The sequence below is a fragment of the Podarcis melisellensis genome, assembly GCF_964234715.1.
Source record: "Podarcis melisellensis genome assembly, chromosome: 2".
NCBI classification, from domain to species: Eukaryota; Metazoa; Chordata; class Lepidosauria; order Squamata; family Lacertidae; genus Podarcis; species Podarcis melisellensis.
In genome coordinates, this window is record NC_138529.1 from 111879255 (window position 1) to 111892566 (window position 13312).

The window sequence follows — 13312 nt, forward strand, 5'->3', positions numbered from 1 at the left end:
CATTCCATTGTGGCGACTGTAACACAGGTTTAAGGTGTCATTTGGCGATTAACTTACGTATCTAAACTTTCTAACACTGATTGCGTCCGTTTTGTGAAATTGACAACTTGTAGTCCCTGCTGCGGTTTCCTAGATTGCCAAATGTACCCCTGCGTCCAGAAGTATAGGGGGATGCCTGACGTAGCCTCAGGCACCAGACCAAAGAAAAATACAACACGTTATAGAGTTTGTTGTCATCTGTTTAATGGCATCGATACACAGACACACCCATGATCCATTGATTTTAAAAATTAAGAAATACACTGGAAGTTACTTTTCTACACATTTCTCTTCTTCTTTTTCTGTGGCCCCAGAGGCAGCTCAAGGCAGGTTTTTGGCCCCACCCAAAAGATGGGCAGGAGAGAACGCAGCGTTTGTGAAGGAGAAGAGGTATTGGCGTCACGCAGAGAGGAAATAGCCAGGAGGATAGACGTCGTGAGCTTAGGCCAGGCATGGCCAAAGACCGTTTTGGGGGCCTAATTGCCCCTGTGGCAGTTTATCTCCTGATGTAAAATCCTAAAAAAACAAAACACAACAACTTCAACCCTAAAAAAAACCTCAGCATCTTTGGTTTGACCTCTGATTGGCCCCCACAGCTCTTCACTTCATCAAATCTGGCCCTCTTTGAAAAAGGTTTTGTAATGGTTCTAGGGGTTGCTCGTGCGTAAGTTGCCGCCACTCCTGTCTAGGTTGCCTGTTTGAACCCTTTCTGTCTGGACAGCCTTTCTCCTGTGGCTGTCTCAATCGCTGGCAGAATCCGTCAGTGGGCGTTTCTTGAACTTCTTCCAGCAAAGAAGTTCTTTGACGCAAAGTCTCCTCCTACTCTCCCTGCGTGTAAGTCTTCTGCGCAGGGAGGGTGTGGGCAGCGGAGTACCCGTGCTCTCCCCGCTGATCTCCGGTGAGGAGTCCTGGAGCCTCCTCTCCGATTCCCCCATCTGCCCCCCTTCTCCACTGGTGTTACGCTGATTTCCTTCCCCAGCAGATGGGCTGCCTCTCTCCCTACTGGGACCCTCTCCGGCATCCCTCTGGAGCCTTCCCTCCGCCTCTGGCTCCAATGGCAGTTCCCTGACAGGTTTGGACACCACTGGCTTAGATCCACTCCAGGGATCATTGAGGAAGGGGGTTCCTTTCCTGACTGGACTGTGGGCCTCACCTCAGCTTCACTGCTAGCGTAGCCCAGGTTTGGCCCTCTGTCCTATTTCAAAAGCTCTTTGAAGCCACCATTCTCTCTCCCCATAGCCAACTGGCCAAGGACGAAGGAGGAGAGCAATAACTATGATTGATTGATCAAAACTCCTCAGCTTACCTTTCCGCACAGAGAGTCCTGACCTTATAGTGCCTGTGAAAGGGAAAGCAAGCGAGATAAAGCATCAGACCGTCGTGGTGTTAATGAAAGTTATAGCACACAAAAAGAGTCGGTTGATATCATTGTTTAGTCATAATTCCCTTTCTTGTAAACTGAAGCCATTGGTTCGAATCCTACCCTCCAGAGCAGGAGAAGACAATCTTGCTCCATCTTACATGCCCTTTAGATATTTGAAGATGGCTATTATATTGTCCTCTCAGTCTGCTCTTTTCCTTCTTGGTAGTGGCACCCGCCCTGTGGAACGCCCTCCCATCAGATGTCAAAGAGAACAACAACTACCAGACTTTTACAAGACATCTGAAGGCAGCCCTATTTAGGGAAGCTTTTAATGTTTGATGTATTACGGTATATTAATATTTTGTTGGAAGCCACCCAGAGTGGCGGGGGAGACCCAGCCAGATGGGCGGGGTATAAATAATAAATTATTACTATTATTCCAGGCGAAACATACCCAACTCCCTTAACCATTCCTCGGTTTCCAGAACCTTGTTTGTCTTTTCACTTGTTTCCAAATAATCACATTTGACTTCTGTTTATGAGATCTTTTGTCTCTCTCATCATCATACACAAGGATAACTACTATCTGCTTTTGAAAATCAACCTCTTAAGGTTATTGCCTTAAAGTGCTGGAGACTAAGGCCTGGCTAAACCTGAGTTGTGACAGAGTGTCATTGAAACTACCGCACTAATTATTAAATTCACCACAATATTATTGCAAAAAAAACACCTGATTTCAGTGGGCCTTAAGTCATACAAAGCTTTAGCCACAGAAGTGTGTGAGTTTTTTCTAGTGTCCCTGCATAAATTTCCATGTGGGACACTGTTGCTGAAGGAATAAACATGTTTTCAGAGAAGGGAAAGTTGTGGCCTTCACAATGTTGTTGGTCTCCTAGCATTAGAGGACACCTTGAGTTTTTCCTCAACCCCATATGGACCAATTCAATATCCAGCATGAAATTCTTGTAGCTATTACCTTTGAACTGCTGAAAGGAACTTGCCAGAAATGTATTTATATGACCGAAGTTCCAGAATTTGCACATCAATCCATAAGGGATATTGTTGGTACTCCCAAATGTCGATCTCTCCTCGTGCCTGTAGAGAAATAAAAGGTTTAAAAACACCAATTTGCTCTCCAACCTAGAATTCCCAAAGGAAGCAAAAAGAGGAGAGGGGAGAGGATCACAAAGGTCTCAGAAACCAGTTGGACAGATTCAAGGTGAAAAATAAGAGGAAATGAATATTGAAATAAGCAGTGCAGGGAATAGAAGTGTGAACAATGGTTTGTTGGAAGAAAAACAAAACCTAAAAGTAATACAAGCAGGGAACCCCACATTAAGATGAATAGCAAAGAAGCCCAAGACTATGGACAGAGGTAAAGGTAAAGGGACCCCTGACCATTAGGTCCAGTCATGGCCAACTCTGGGGTTGCGACACACATCTCTCTTTATTGGCCGAGGGAGCCGGCGTACAGCTTCCGGGTCATGTGGCCAGCATGACTAAGCCGCTTCTGGCGAACCAGAGCAGCGCACGGAAACGCTGTTTACCTTCCCGTCAGAACGGTACCTATTTATCTACTTGCACTTTGACGTGCTTACGAACTGCTAGGTTGGCAGGAGCAGGGACCGAGCAACAGGAGCTCACCCATTGCGGGGATTCGAACCGCCGACATTCTGATTGGCAAGTCCTAGGCTCTGTTGTTTAACCCACAGTGCCAACCACTCCCAGAGGACAGAGGATGGACAGAGGATGGAGACGTAAAACATTACTCCAATGGGAAATAAACTGTTTAGATTTTAGATAGCAACTTGAAATCTGCCATAGATACATCTCTGTTTTGGAAAAGGAAAGAGAATCAGAATTACAGCATGAGGAATCAAAAGATAGAAACTGAGGGGAGGGGAGTTTTGAAGTGAAAATAGGAACCTCAGAAAAAAATGGGCCCCTAATGATTTGTTAAAAGTTGGAAGTCACGAAGTCCCACCTTCACAGAACCGCAAAGTGCAAAGGCAAAGAAGAGGGATCTGCTTACCTCTGCGAAGTGCTTCCATGATCCTGCAGGGGAAAGAGAAAAAGAAGAGAATTCAGCATCCACAACTGGCCATACATCGAAGCCCACACCCCATGCCTCAGTCCAAGCAGGGTAATGTCATAAAATCAGAGCACAGCCTCTTAAATGAAGCCCTGAGCAGGAACAAAAGTGGACCAGTAAGGAATCAGACCAAGGGTCCACCCAGCCCAGTCCCCTCTTGGCAAGAGCAGCTTCGGGGAAGCTCACAAACAGGCCAGGAAAGCAACATCACTAATTTGGGAGCCAGCAGCTGACCCATCATCAGCCAAGAGCAGAAAACATCTGATTCCATCATTGTTAAGTAACAGAAATCTCTAGTCTGCATTAAGGTGAGCATTCTCTGCTTGTCCTCTTAGACAGCTACCAGCTCCACAAAACCAAGCAACGTCACTTTTTGTACAATGACAAAGGCAGAGACTGGTCTGGTAGTGACCTTGACCTGGAGAAAAGCTTGGGCTGCTTATGCCTGTCTCCTACCTGCATGAGTTTCCTCGCAATCTCATCCTCCACCTCTTCCAGCTGCTTCAGCAGTTGGTATTCCTGTTCATCCAGAAACGAATGCAGCTGCCTAAACTCACCCTTCATCTTCTGCCTATCAGACATTAGTTGCTCCTGCAAGAAATAGATGGAAAGAAAAACAGGCTGTTAGCAACATCGCCACTCCTTCTGCAGAATGAAGAGGGTTTGAGAATTCATGCAAGGGAACAGGGCGGGTGAATTTTTGTATTTTCACAGATGATGCATCAGTTTTCAAGCAGAGGAAAATTTTCATTCCCATCAGAACAGGTAAATACAGTGGTACCTTGGGTTACATACGCTTCAGGTTACAGACTCCGCTAACCCAGAAATAGTAACCCAGGTTAAGAACTTTGCTTCAGGATGAGAAGAGAAATCGTGTGTTGGCAGAGGGAGGCCCCATTAGCTAAAGTGGTGCTTCAGGTTAAGAAGAGTTTCAGGTTAAGAACGGACCTCCAGAACGAATTAAGTACTTAACCCAAGGTACCACTGTAGACATCTAAAAGAGTGGAGCTGCCTGATGGCTTCAGGATGTAATTTTATATCTCCTCCCCCCCCCGACTCCATGGGGCCTGAGGGGGCCCGAGCCCCCTCAAAAATTTTTTTATTTTCCTTGTTTGACGATAGTTACCTTTTAAAATACATTCAGTAATGAGTTAAAACAAAGCCACTCCCGATCTAGAGAGGGGGTGGGGTTGCGGGCTCTCGACCCATCAACAATCTCGCGGGGCTGCGTCAGCCCCTCGAGAAGCGGGGATTCCCCCTAGCTCATTAATATTCACCGCCCACGGCGGCAGCCAATCGGCTGCCGCAAAGGGCAGGCCCCCACAGGTTCACTTAAGGTCGGGGCAGCCTGGGGCTCGCCCCTTTCGTTCCCCCAGCAGCAGCGGTTTGGAGGTCTTGGGCCCCCCCAATATTTTTTATAAGTCGGTATGGACCCCCGCCCCCCCCAATATTTTTTATAAGTTGGCGCCCCTGCATTAGTTCTTTTGATTATTTGCTTACTTCCCAGTAAAAGCGACACTTACAAGCAGGCGGTGACTGGTCTTTTCTGTTCTGTTATCCGCCAGGTTTTCTGCCTCCTCCTCCTTCAGAGTCTCCAGGCACCTGCAGGGCTGATCCTGAAGAGAAAAACCAAAGTTCTCATTTGGGTCCTGGTGAGAGGTTTCTTGGAGATAACCATAATAATCGTCATTGAGACAGAGAGAAGAAAAGGAAAGCGAGAGGACAGTTGAATTATGTTATTGTTCCCCAGGTTTTGAGACTGCAGAGCCGGCTTCTGCCATCCAGAGTATTGAGCCTACGAGAGTTGCAACTGATGAGTGTTATGGAGATATGTTGAGAAAAGACCCAGAAAGCCCCATTTCCAGAAAATGTCATCCTCTTTCTATCACAGGTTGGATTTCCTTCTTTTTAAATTATCATTCAAACAAATTGCCCACTAATGCAAATAAAAACTACAGTGTGGCTGAGAAAGTGTTTCTAACATGTGAGATAATAACATGTAGAGAGCAGAATAGTTCATGTCAACTCTGCAGTCAAGGATTGCTCTGAAGTTTCTTAGTCCCTGAGGATTTGGGGGGTGTTTTATGCAATTGCAGAGATTAATTGATTGTAGCAGCAGTGTGGCTTGGAGGGGTTGGTTAAAGCTGTTGGAATATATGGCTTGCTTCGTAAAAAGCTGACCATGTATTTATCCAAGCACGTGGATCTGAACTTTGCTTGTAAATCTGAAATCTGCTTTCACCCTCCTCCTCATCTGAAACAACACACCAGATCCTACACTAATAGCCTAAGATCAAGCACCAGTGATAGACTTATATTAATACAACTGGTTTAAAAGTCATGAATCTTGAGTTCTTTGAATGGTTTAGGGCTGGCAACAGGAGAAAGCAGGGTTGTTGTATGTCTCTAATGTTTTTCTTGTTTTCATGGCAGTATCTGTATATATAAATAGATTTGCTAACATGGAAATACAACCAAGGGGGGAAATCTTCACCTCTTGATCTGAGCCATCACAATACTTTTTCGTACCCTCCTTCGACACCCATAATTATTTTTCTGAAAACAGCTTTCATGGCATCGTCTTTGTGAGCCTGAAATGTTTATCTTCAACCTTACGCCAGTATGCCAACTACACCACAACTCCCACTTTATAACAGCAAGCAACTCTGAAAAGCCCAAAACATTATCCTTCTAGGTTTTATTATTTGCTTGCCTTTCTAAAGCAATTGTACATTTATTTCCATTCCAAATAAACTGATGTATTAGTTATTTCCAATCTTGCAATGCTTGCTCTGCGCTTTGTATTATCAGATTCTGAAACAGGAAAGGCCATTTACAAAGTGCACTCATTTTGGCTGCATTTATTTTCCCTAGAAAGGCCAACTTAACATCGTTCAGTCTTTCTAGATAAGCTGAATTTATTTCTTTTTACATAATCATACCTAATATACACATCTAGTGGAGTCTTATAAACAAGCCTCAGTCCCGTAAAAGCCAATGTCTGTCTTAGGATGTGTAAAATATAATTAGATGAGAGGCTTCCTGAGCATGTGCAGAGTCAGTTGACAGCAGGCTGCATCCCTCACACCTAGGATTAGAGGGATAAATGCTCACTCAGAGGAGACAGGGGTTTGCGGACAGCCTTTAACCTTGATTGCAGAATGGCTCAGTTTGTTAGAGCATGGTGCTTATAACATGAAGGTTGCAAGTTCGATCCCCTTATGGGACAAATGCATCTTCCTGCATTGCAGGGGGTTGGACTAGATCCTCAGGATCTTTTCCAAGTCTACAATTCTTTGAATTTAATTCTCATCATATATACTAGCCATTCCTATCAGTGGCGTAGCGTGGGTGGTGCAGGGGGGGCTGGGCGCAACATCTGGGGGTTAGGGGGCACAAATCCACGGGTTAAGGGGCGCAAATTACTTGCCTTGCCCCGGGTGCTGACAACCCACGCTATGCCACTGATTCCTATTAATGGTTCGTTCTTACCTTGTAGTCTTGGACGGCTTCTTCCACTGGAACCACCCTGTGGCCGCTGTGCCCTTGGGATGTGTCACACTCCCCACAGAAGGGGGCTTCATCGTCCCGGCAAAAGAGGTCCAGGGTCTTCTGGTGCCTCTGACATTTTGAGCGCCTCCTTTGAGCATCTCTCTCTGCAACATAATCCCACTCACTGATGACTCCAACCAAATCTGCAAGAAGCCTGTTTTGCCTGAACTCCTTTTCTACAACCGTTCTGCACTCAGGGCATCTGGTTCTCTCACCAGACTCCTCCCAGCATCTCAAGATGCAGGTTTTGCAGAAGTTGTGCCCGCAGCCCAGTTCTACTGGACGAGTAAAGTAACTGAGGCAGACACAACAGGTGACTTCACTCTGGATCCTCTTCCTGTACTTGTCCACATCCATGACTTCACTCCTCTTTTAACGGACCAGCCGCACCTGGAAGAGAGATGGAGCAGAGTTAGGATCCTAGTGAACTTTAATCTGAAATGGGAAATGTAAGCCCTGCCCCATCCACATGGACCTTCTCAGCAGTGGGACCCAACCTGTGCAACGCCCTCCCAGCAGATGTCAAGGAGATGAAAGAAATACACAACGTTTAGAACACATTGTAATTCCCTATATGGGGAACTTTTTAATGTTTGACGTTTTATTACGTTTTATATGTGGGATCAAAGAAATGCATCTCCTACACCCTGGAAAGAAAGATGATCACCCTCCCTCAAGTATTTAGGAAAGGCAAATCTCATCACAAGAACTACAAAGGGGGACAGATTCCTCCTCGCCAGAACAGCCATGGGGTCCATTGCTCAATCTGCTTTGTAGACCAAAGGTCCTAGCTCAATTCCTAAATTCTCCAGGGAGGATTGGGAGGGACCCATGTCTGCAACCTGAACTGCAATTGCCCAATGTTTCCCCCCATGGACAACTGCAAAATTGCCGGTGGTCTTGGCAGACCACTTAATGGTTTCATTCCTGCATTATAGGGGGTTAGACTAGATGACCCTTGAGGTCCCTTCCAACTCTGCAATCATACGATTCTATTATTTTTTTGCCTATTTTAGCAGTTGCAATGCACTGGGCTCAGTGGTTTTGAATTTCATTCTGTTCCTTCATATATATATATATATATATATATATATATATATATATATGCAGGTTTTGGTGTCCTCGGGTGTCTTCCCGTGTAAAAGTTGGGGTGTCTAGGCGACGTTTCGACGAGGTCTCACTCGTCATCTTCAGGCTGGTGCTTTCGGCTTCTTGTTACTGGAACAGAGCAGGATCTCAGTGTTTGAGTTCCTATAAATACTGTTGAGGGGGTGTGGTGTATAGCCTCCAATGTTCTGGGCAGAGAGGAAGTTCCCAGGCTAGTGTGCCTTTTCTTCTTTTGTTCCTTAATTACTTGAGGGATATCTTGAGTGATTTCTTGAGTGATATCCTGAGTACCACTTAGGTGGGTCATTAGGTGTGGATTAGTTGCTAAAGTCTTTGTGTCTTGACCTCTTGAACTTTGTGAAGAGTTTTTCTGAGAAGATGGCTGTACTGCACTTAGTTGTGCTCTGGCTTGGCTTCGTGTATAGGGGCGAGCTGTGGTTTTGTGGCCTGTGTCAGCCAGATCTGTGTAGGGATTGCAGGGGGGTGCAGCATCCGGAGGTGCCACCATGGTTTGGCTACTGGATGGTGTCTGTAATTTATCTGTGGAGAGGGTCTGGGTTTGGGTCTGGTGTGGTTGATTGGTGATGGCGTTCTGTGTGCCTCTGGATCTGGTGTCAGTTTTTGTGGGGAGGGCTAATTTCCAGATGTCTGGCAAGCGGGATGTGTCGTCACGCTTGTTCATGTTGTGAGGGTGTTTCTCTATCTCGATGGCTTCCATGATTATTCTCTTGTGGTGATGTTCCATGTTAAAGAGCAATTTGGAATCTGCAAAATTAATTTCGTGTCCTGTTTCTTTCATGTGTTGGAAAAGAGAGGAAGTTTTTTCTTCTTTTTTGACGGCATTCTTGTGTTCTGCGATACGTGCATTTATTCGTCTGTTTGTTTGTCCAATGTACGTGGCTGGGCAGACTTTGCAGGGTATTTCATAGACCCCTTGGTTTTCCAACTGGATTTTATCCTTGGGGTTTCTGAGGATATTGGCTATTTTTTGGTTGGTGCAAAAGGCTGTTTTGATATTGTGTTTATGGAGGATTTTGCTAATTTTATCTGTAGTGCCCTTGATATAAGGAAGGAGGGCCATGCCATTGTTTTCTTCTGTGTCTTGGTTTTTGGGGGGTGTTTTCACCCTCACAACATGAACAAGCGTGACGACACATCCCGCTTGCCAGACATCTGGAAATTAGCCCTCCCCACAAAAACTGACACCAGATCCAGAGGCACACAGAACGCCATCACCAATCAACCACACCAGACCCAAACCCAGACCCTCTCCACAGATAAATTACAGACACCATCCAGTAGCCAAACCATGGTGGCACCTCCGGATGCTGCACCCCCCTGCAATCCCTACACAGATCTGGCTGACACAGGCCACAAAACCACAGCTCGCCCCTATACACGAAGCCAAGCCAGAGCACAACTAAGTGCAGTACAGCCATCTTCTCAGAAAAACTCTTCACAAAGTTCAAGAGGTCAAGACACAAAGACTTTAGCAACTAATCCACACCTAATGACCCACCTAAGTGGTACTCAGGATATCACTCAAGAAATCACTCAAGATATCCCTCAAGTAATTAAGGAACAAAAGAAGAAAAGGCACACTAGCCTGGGAACTTCCTCTCTGCCCAGAACATTGGAGGCTATACACCACACCCCCTCAACAGTATTTATAGGAACTCAAACACTGAGATCCTGCTCTGTTCCAGTAGCAAGAAGCCGAAAGCACCAGCCTGAAGATGACGAGTGAGACCTCGTCGAAACGTCGCCTAGACACCCCAACTTTTACACGGGAAGACACCCGAGGACACCAAAACCTGCATTCCTGTACCCGTGAAAATCTACGAAAGCATATATATATATATATATATATATATTTGCGCGGTATTTTAATACGTTTGCCATTTGCATTCCCAGTAATTCAAAATTTAATGCAATAAGAATGCAAGAAACACAGCAATAAAAATACAATCGAAAATCAACATGGATATTTAATTTACCACCTCAGTTAAGTTTGCCATTGAAGTTTTTCGCCGTGTTGAAAAACCCTGGCCCAGAAACAGCTTCGTTTGTATATTTTATTTTATTTTACACACACACCACTTTTGAAATAAAATCTCCAGGCAGTTGACAATAAAGATTTATGTTTAAAGGAAATGGGAGAGGAGGAAAACCGGCGGCTGGATGTGAGAGAGGCACTTTTAACTTCATTTTTTTAAATTATCATGAGGATGGTTCCCATGATACAGATCACAAGACGACGCCATATTATTTGCCGCGTTTCTTAGCTGCTGTGTGCAAAAACGTGCCTCTTATCGGATTACCAAGGTAAAAGATGGAGAGGTTATATCGGCTAAAATCCAGGTGTAAACACAAAGCAAAACCGCGTGCGATAGGAAAGTCCTAAAACGCTCATCCGGCAACAAAAATAAGAGCAGATCGTGGCAAGTGCTAAAAAGGGTGGGATGGCGCTGGAATTTTTGGGAGCTAGAAATCTGAACCCTTCATTTCATACACAGGTTTTCTCAGCTCACTCAGTTCGCGGAAAGAGACCTGCAGTCCCGATTCTTTTAAAGAATCGCCAGGGATGTCCAGGAAGGACAAAACCGAGGCCAGGGGGGAAGAACCACCGTCATTCATCTTCGCATCACTAAATAAAACGCACCCACACGTATCGTGTACACGTGAGGCCATCCCCGCGCAAAGGGCACGGAAAGGACCCCGCAGCGTTACGCGCGACCTTTTTGACCCATAACTCTCGCTCAACTCCTTGATCGGGGTCTGCAAATGGGGTCCTAGAATAAATTTACCTTTATTTTTCCGAGTCCGGGCAGAGCAGCGATAGGGAGCAAAGAAAGAGACAAGTGACAACAAAGGAAGAAAAACTGAGGGTAAGAGAAGTGAACGACCCCATCGCAAAATAAAAGCCATTCACACGAACGGGTACAAGTATCTCCCGCGCGACATACTTTAAAAAAGGGCTCTGCCGGGTGAGGAGCGCCTATTGAGCAATGAATCTCTCTCACCTTAGTGATCTTGAGGGACGAGATCGGTGAGCAAAGCGGATCCGAGCCGGAAAATCCTTCCGTCTCCACGTCCGGCCAAAGCAGGAATTCGTAGCGCTCTAATCCGGCGGAGAGAGGAGCAAGGGGACCCCTTTTTGCCTGATCCGGAGCAGCAAGAGGAGGAGCCGAAGCAGCAGGCAACGAAATCAAAATCGCCGCCGCGAGAAAAGGAGCCAGTCAGAGACTGCAACTCTGGGGATGAATGGATATTGGTTGTGAATGGAGAAGCGGGGGCGGGCCAACGCCGCTTCACTTGGCAGCCAATCAGCTCTTGCGAGGCTCCAAAATGCAGATCTGCGATTCTTATCCCTACATATGGAGAATTGAGGCAATCGTAATCAATTCAGGCAAGGTCGCATCCCTGCTCTTATTCTGCATTCAAAGAGGGGGTGCGTGTCTGCATTTCAGAAAAGCATTTTATTGCATGATGCTCACATATAATAGATATAAATTAAAATGCAATCAGCCACAACCAAAGCTTCTGGTTATCATTGCTTTGTGGGGAGCGGGAGCGGAACAGCACCTTAAAGTTAGATCCGATAGTTCAGAGCATGTTTATGGGGTTTGCAGCCCAGAATTTCGTTGTCAGCAATATGCTGATGACACCCAGCTCTGAGTCTCCTTTACAGCATCTGCCGGTGAGGCAGCGCGTGTCCTGGACTTAGAAATGGACTGAATAAGGTAAACCCCGACCCACATAAGCGATCGCACGAAACAGCACACGCACACCATTTGAAGAGCAGCGTCCACCAGCTTTGGGGCTGGCCGCCTCAAATGCTTTATATTTTATAGGACTTGGCTCCTATGCCGGAGACAAACTTTGCAGATTTTGATCCTATTAGGCTGGGACTCCCTAAGGCATTGGGAGAGGCTAAGCATCTGCAGCCCTGGAGGCATCCCACCCCCCTTTTTGCAAAAAAAGGTGCGAGAGGGACTATGAATCTTCTACTCGTCAACAAAGCCACTTGCAATTGAAGGAGATACGCTTATCTCTTGCATGAATGCGACTGCCTTTCTGTCTTGCCTTGCAAGAATGGCTGCCCTGCTCCAAAGGGTGTGTCTAAATGCAGGGAAGGGAGAGCTAGGGGTTATTGTTCTAATGTAGACAATGGAGATAAATTTTAATTTATTTTTTTAATTGTCCAGTAGCACCTTAGAGACCAACTAAGTTTGTTCTGGGTATAAGCTTTCGTGTGCATGCACACTTCTTCAGATACACTGAAACAGAAGTCACCAGACCCTTATATATAGTGGGAAGGTGAGGAGGGGTTTTTCTCAGAAGGGTAGTAGATGAGTGGTTGACTCAATGGGTATGGTAAACCTGTTGACTACTGTTAACGACTGCAATTAGTCCTACAGGAAAAAGCAAGGGATAGTATAAAGGTAAAAGGATCCCTGACCATTAGGTCCACTTGCGGACAACTCTGGGGTTGCAGCGCTCATCTCTCTTTACTGGCCGAGGGAGCCGGCGTACAGCTTCCGGGTCATGTGGCCAGCATGACTAAGCCGCTTCTGGCGAACCAGAGCAGCGCACCGAAATGCCATTTACCTTCCTGCCGGAGTGGTACCTATTTATCTACTTGCACTTTGACGTGCTGTCAAACTGCTAGGTTGGCAGGAGCAGTTGCAGGAGCAAGTTGTGGGGATTCAAACCGCCAACCTTCTGATCGGCAAGCCCTAGGCTCTGTGGTTTAACCCACAGCACCACCCACGTCCCAAGTCCAGTAGCACCTTAGAGACCAACTAAGTTTGTTCTTGGTATGAGCTTTCGTGTGCATGCACACTTCTTCAGATACACTGAAACAGAAGTCACCAGACCCTTATATATAGTGAGAGGGTGGGGAGGGGTATTACTCAGAAGGGCATAGCATCTAGATCAAGGGAAGTAATAGTGCCACTGTATTCTGCTCTGGCCAGACCTCACCTGGAGTACTGTGTCCAGTTCTGGGCACCACAGTTCAAGAAGGACACTGACAAACTGAAACGTGTCCAGAGGAGGGCAACCAAAATGGTCAAAGGCCTGGAAACGATGCCTTGTGAGGAACGGCTAAGGGAGCTGGGCATGTTTAGCCTGGAGAAAAGGAGGTTAAGGGGTGA

The 13312-nt window shown here is 46.1% G+C and overlaps 1 protein-coding gene across 2 annotated transcripts in view; it reads right to left on the reverse strand.

Moving 5' to 3' along the window:
• Positions 1-250: 250 nt before the first annotated feature.
• LOC309365093 (E3 ubiquitin-protein ligase TRIM17-like) overlaps positions 251-13312 on the reverse strand; it is a 37201-nt gene continuing 24139 nt past the window's right edge. Inside the window, exons 3-10 of one of the 2 annotated variants that reach the window (XM_081903238.1) lie at positions 11177-11407; positions 6987-7436; positions 5018-5110; positions 3951-4085; positions 3435-3457; positions 2379-2497; positions 1346-1378; positions 251-555 (exon numbers count right to left, since the gene is read on the reverse strand). In XM_081903238.1, the coding sequence (XP_081759364.1) occupies positions 536-555; positions 1346-1378; positions 2379-2497; positions 3435-3457; positions 3951-4085; positions 5018-5110; positions 6987-7403 (840 nt within the window). In that variant the 5' untranslated portion in view covers positions 7404-7436; positions 11177-11407 and the 3' untranslated portion in view covers positions 251-535. The remainder of the gene's footprint in view (positions 556-1345; positions 1379-2378; positions 2498-3434; positions 3458-3950; positions 4086-5017; positions 5111-6986; positions 7437-11176; positions 11408-13312) is intronic. The other variant, XM_081903239.1, reaches the window with a different exon arrangement.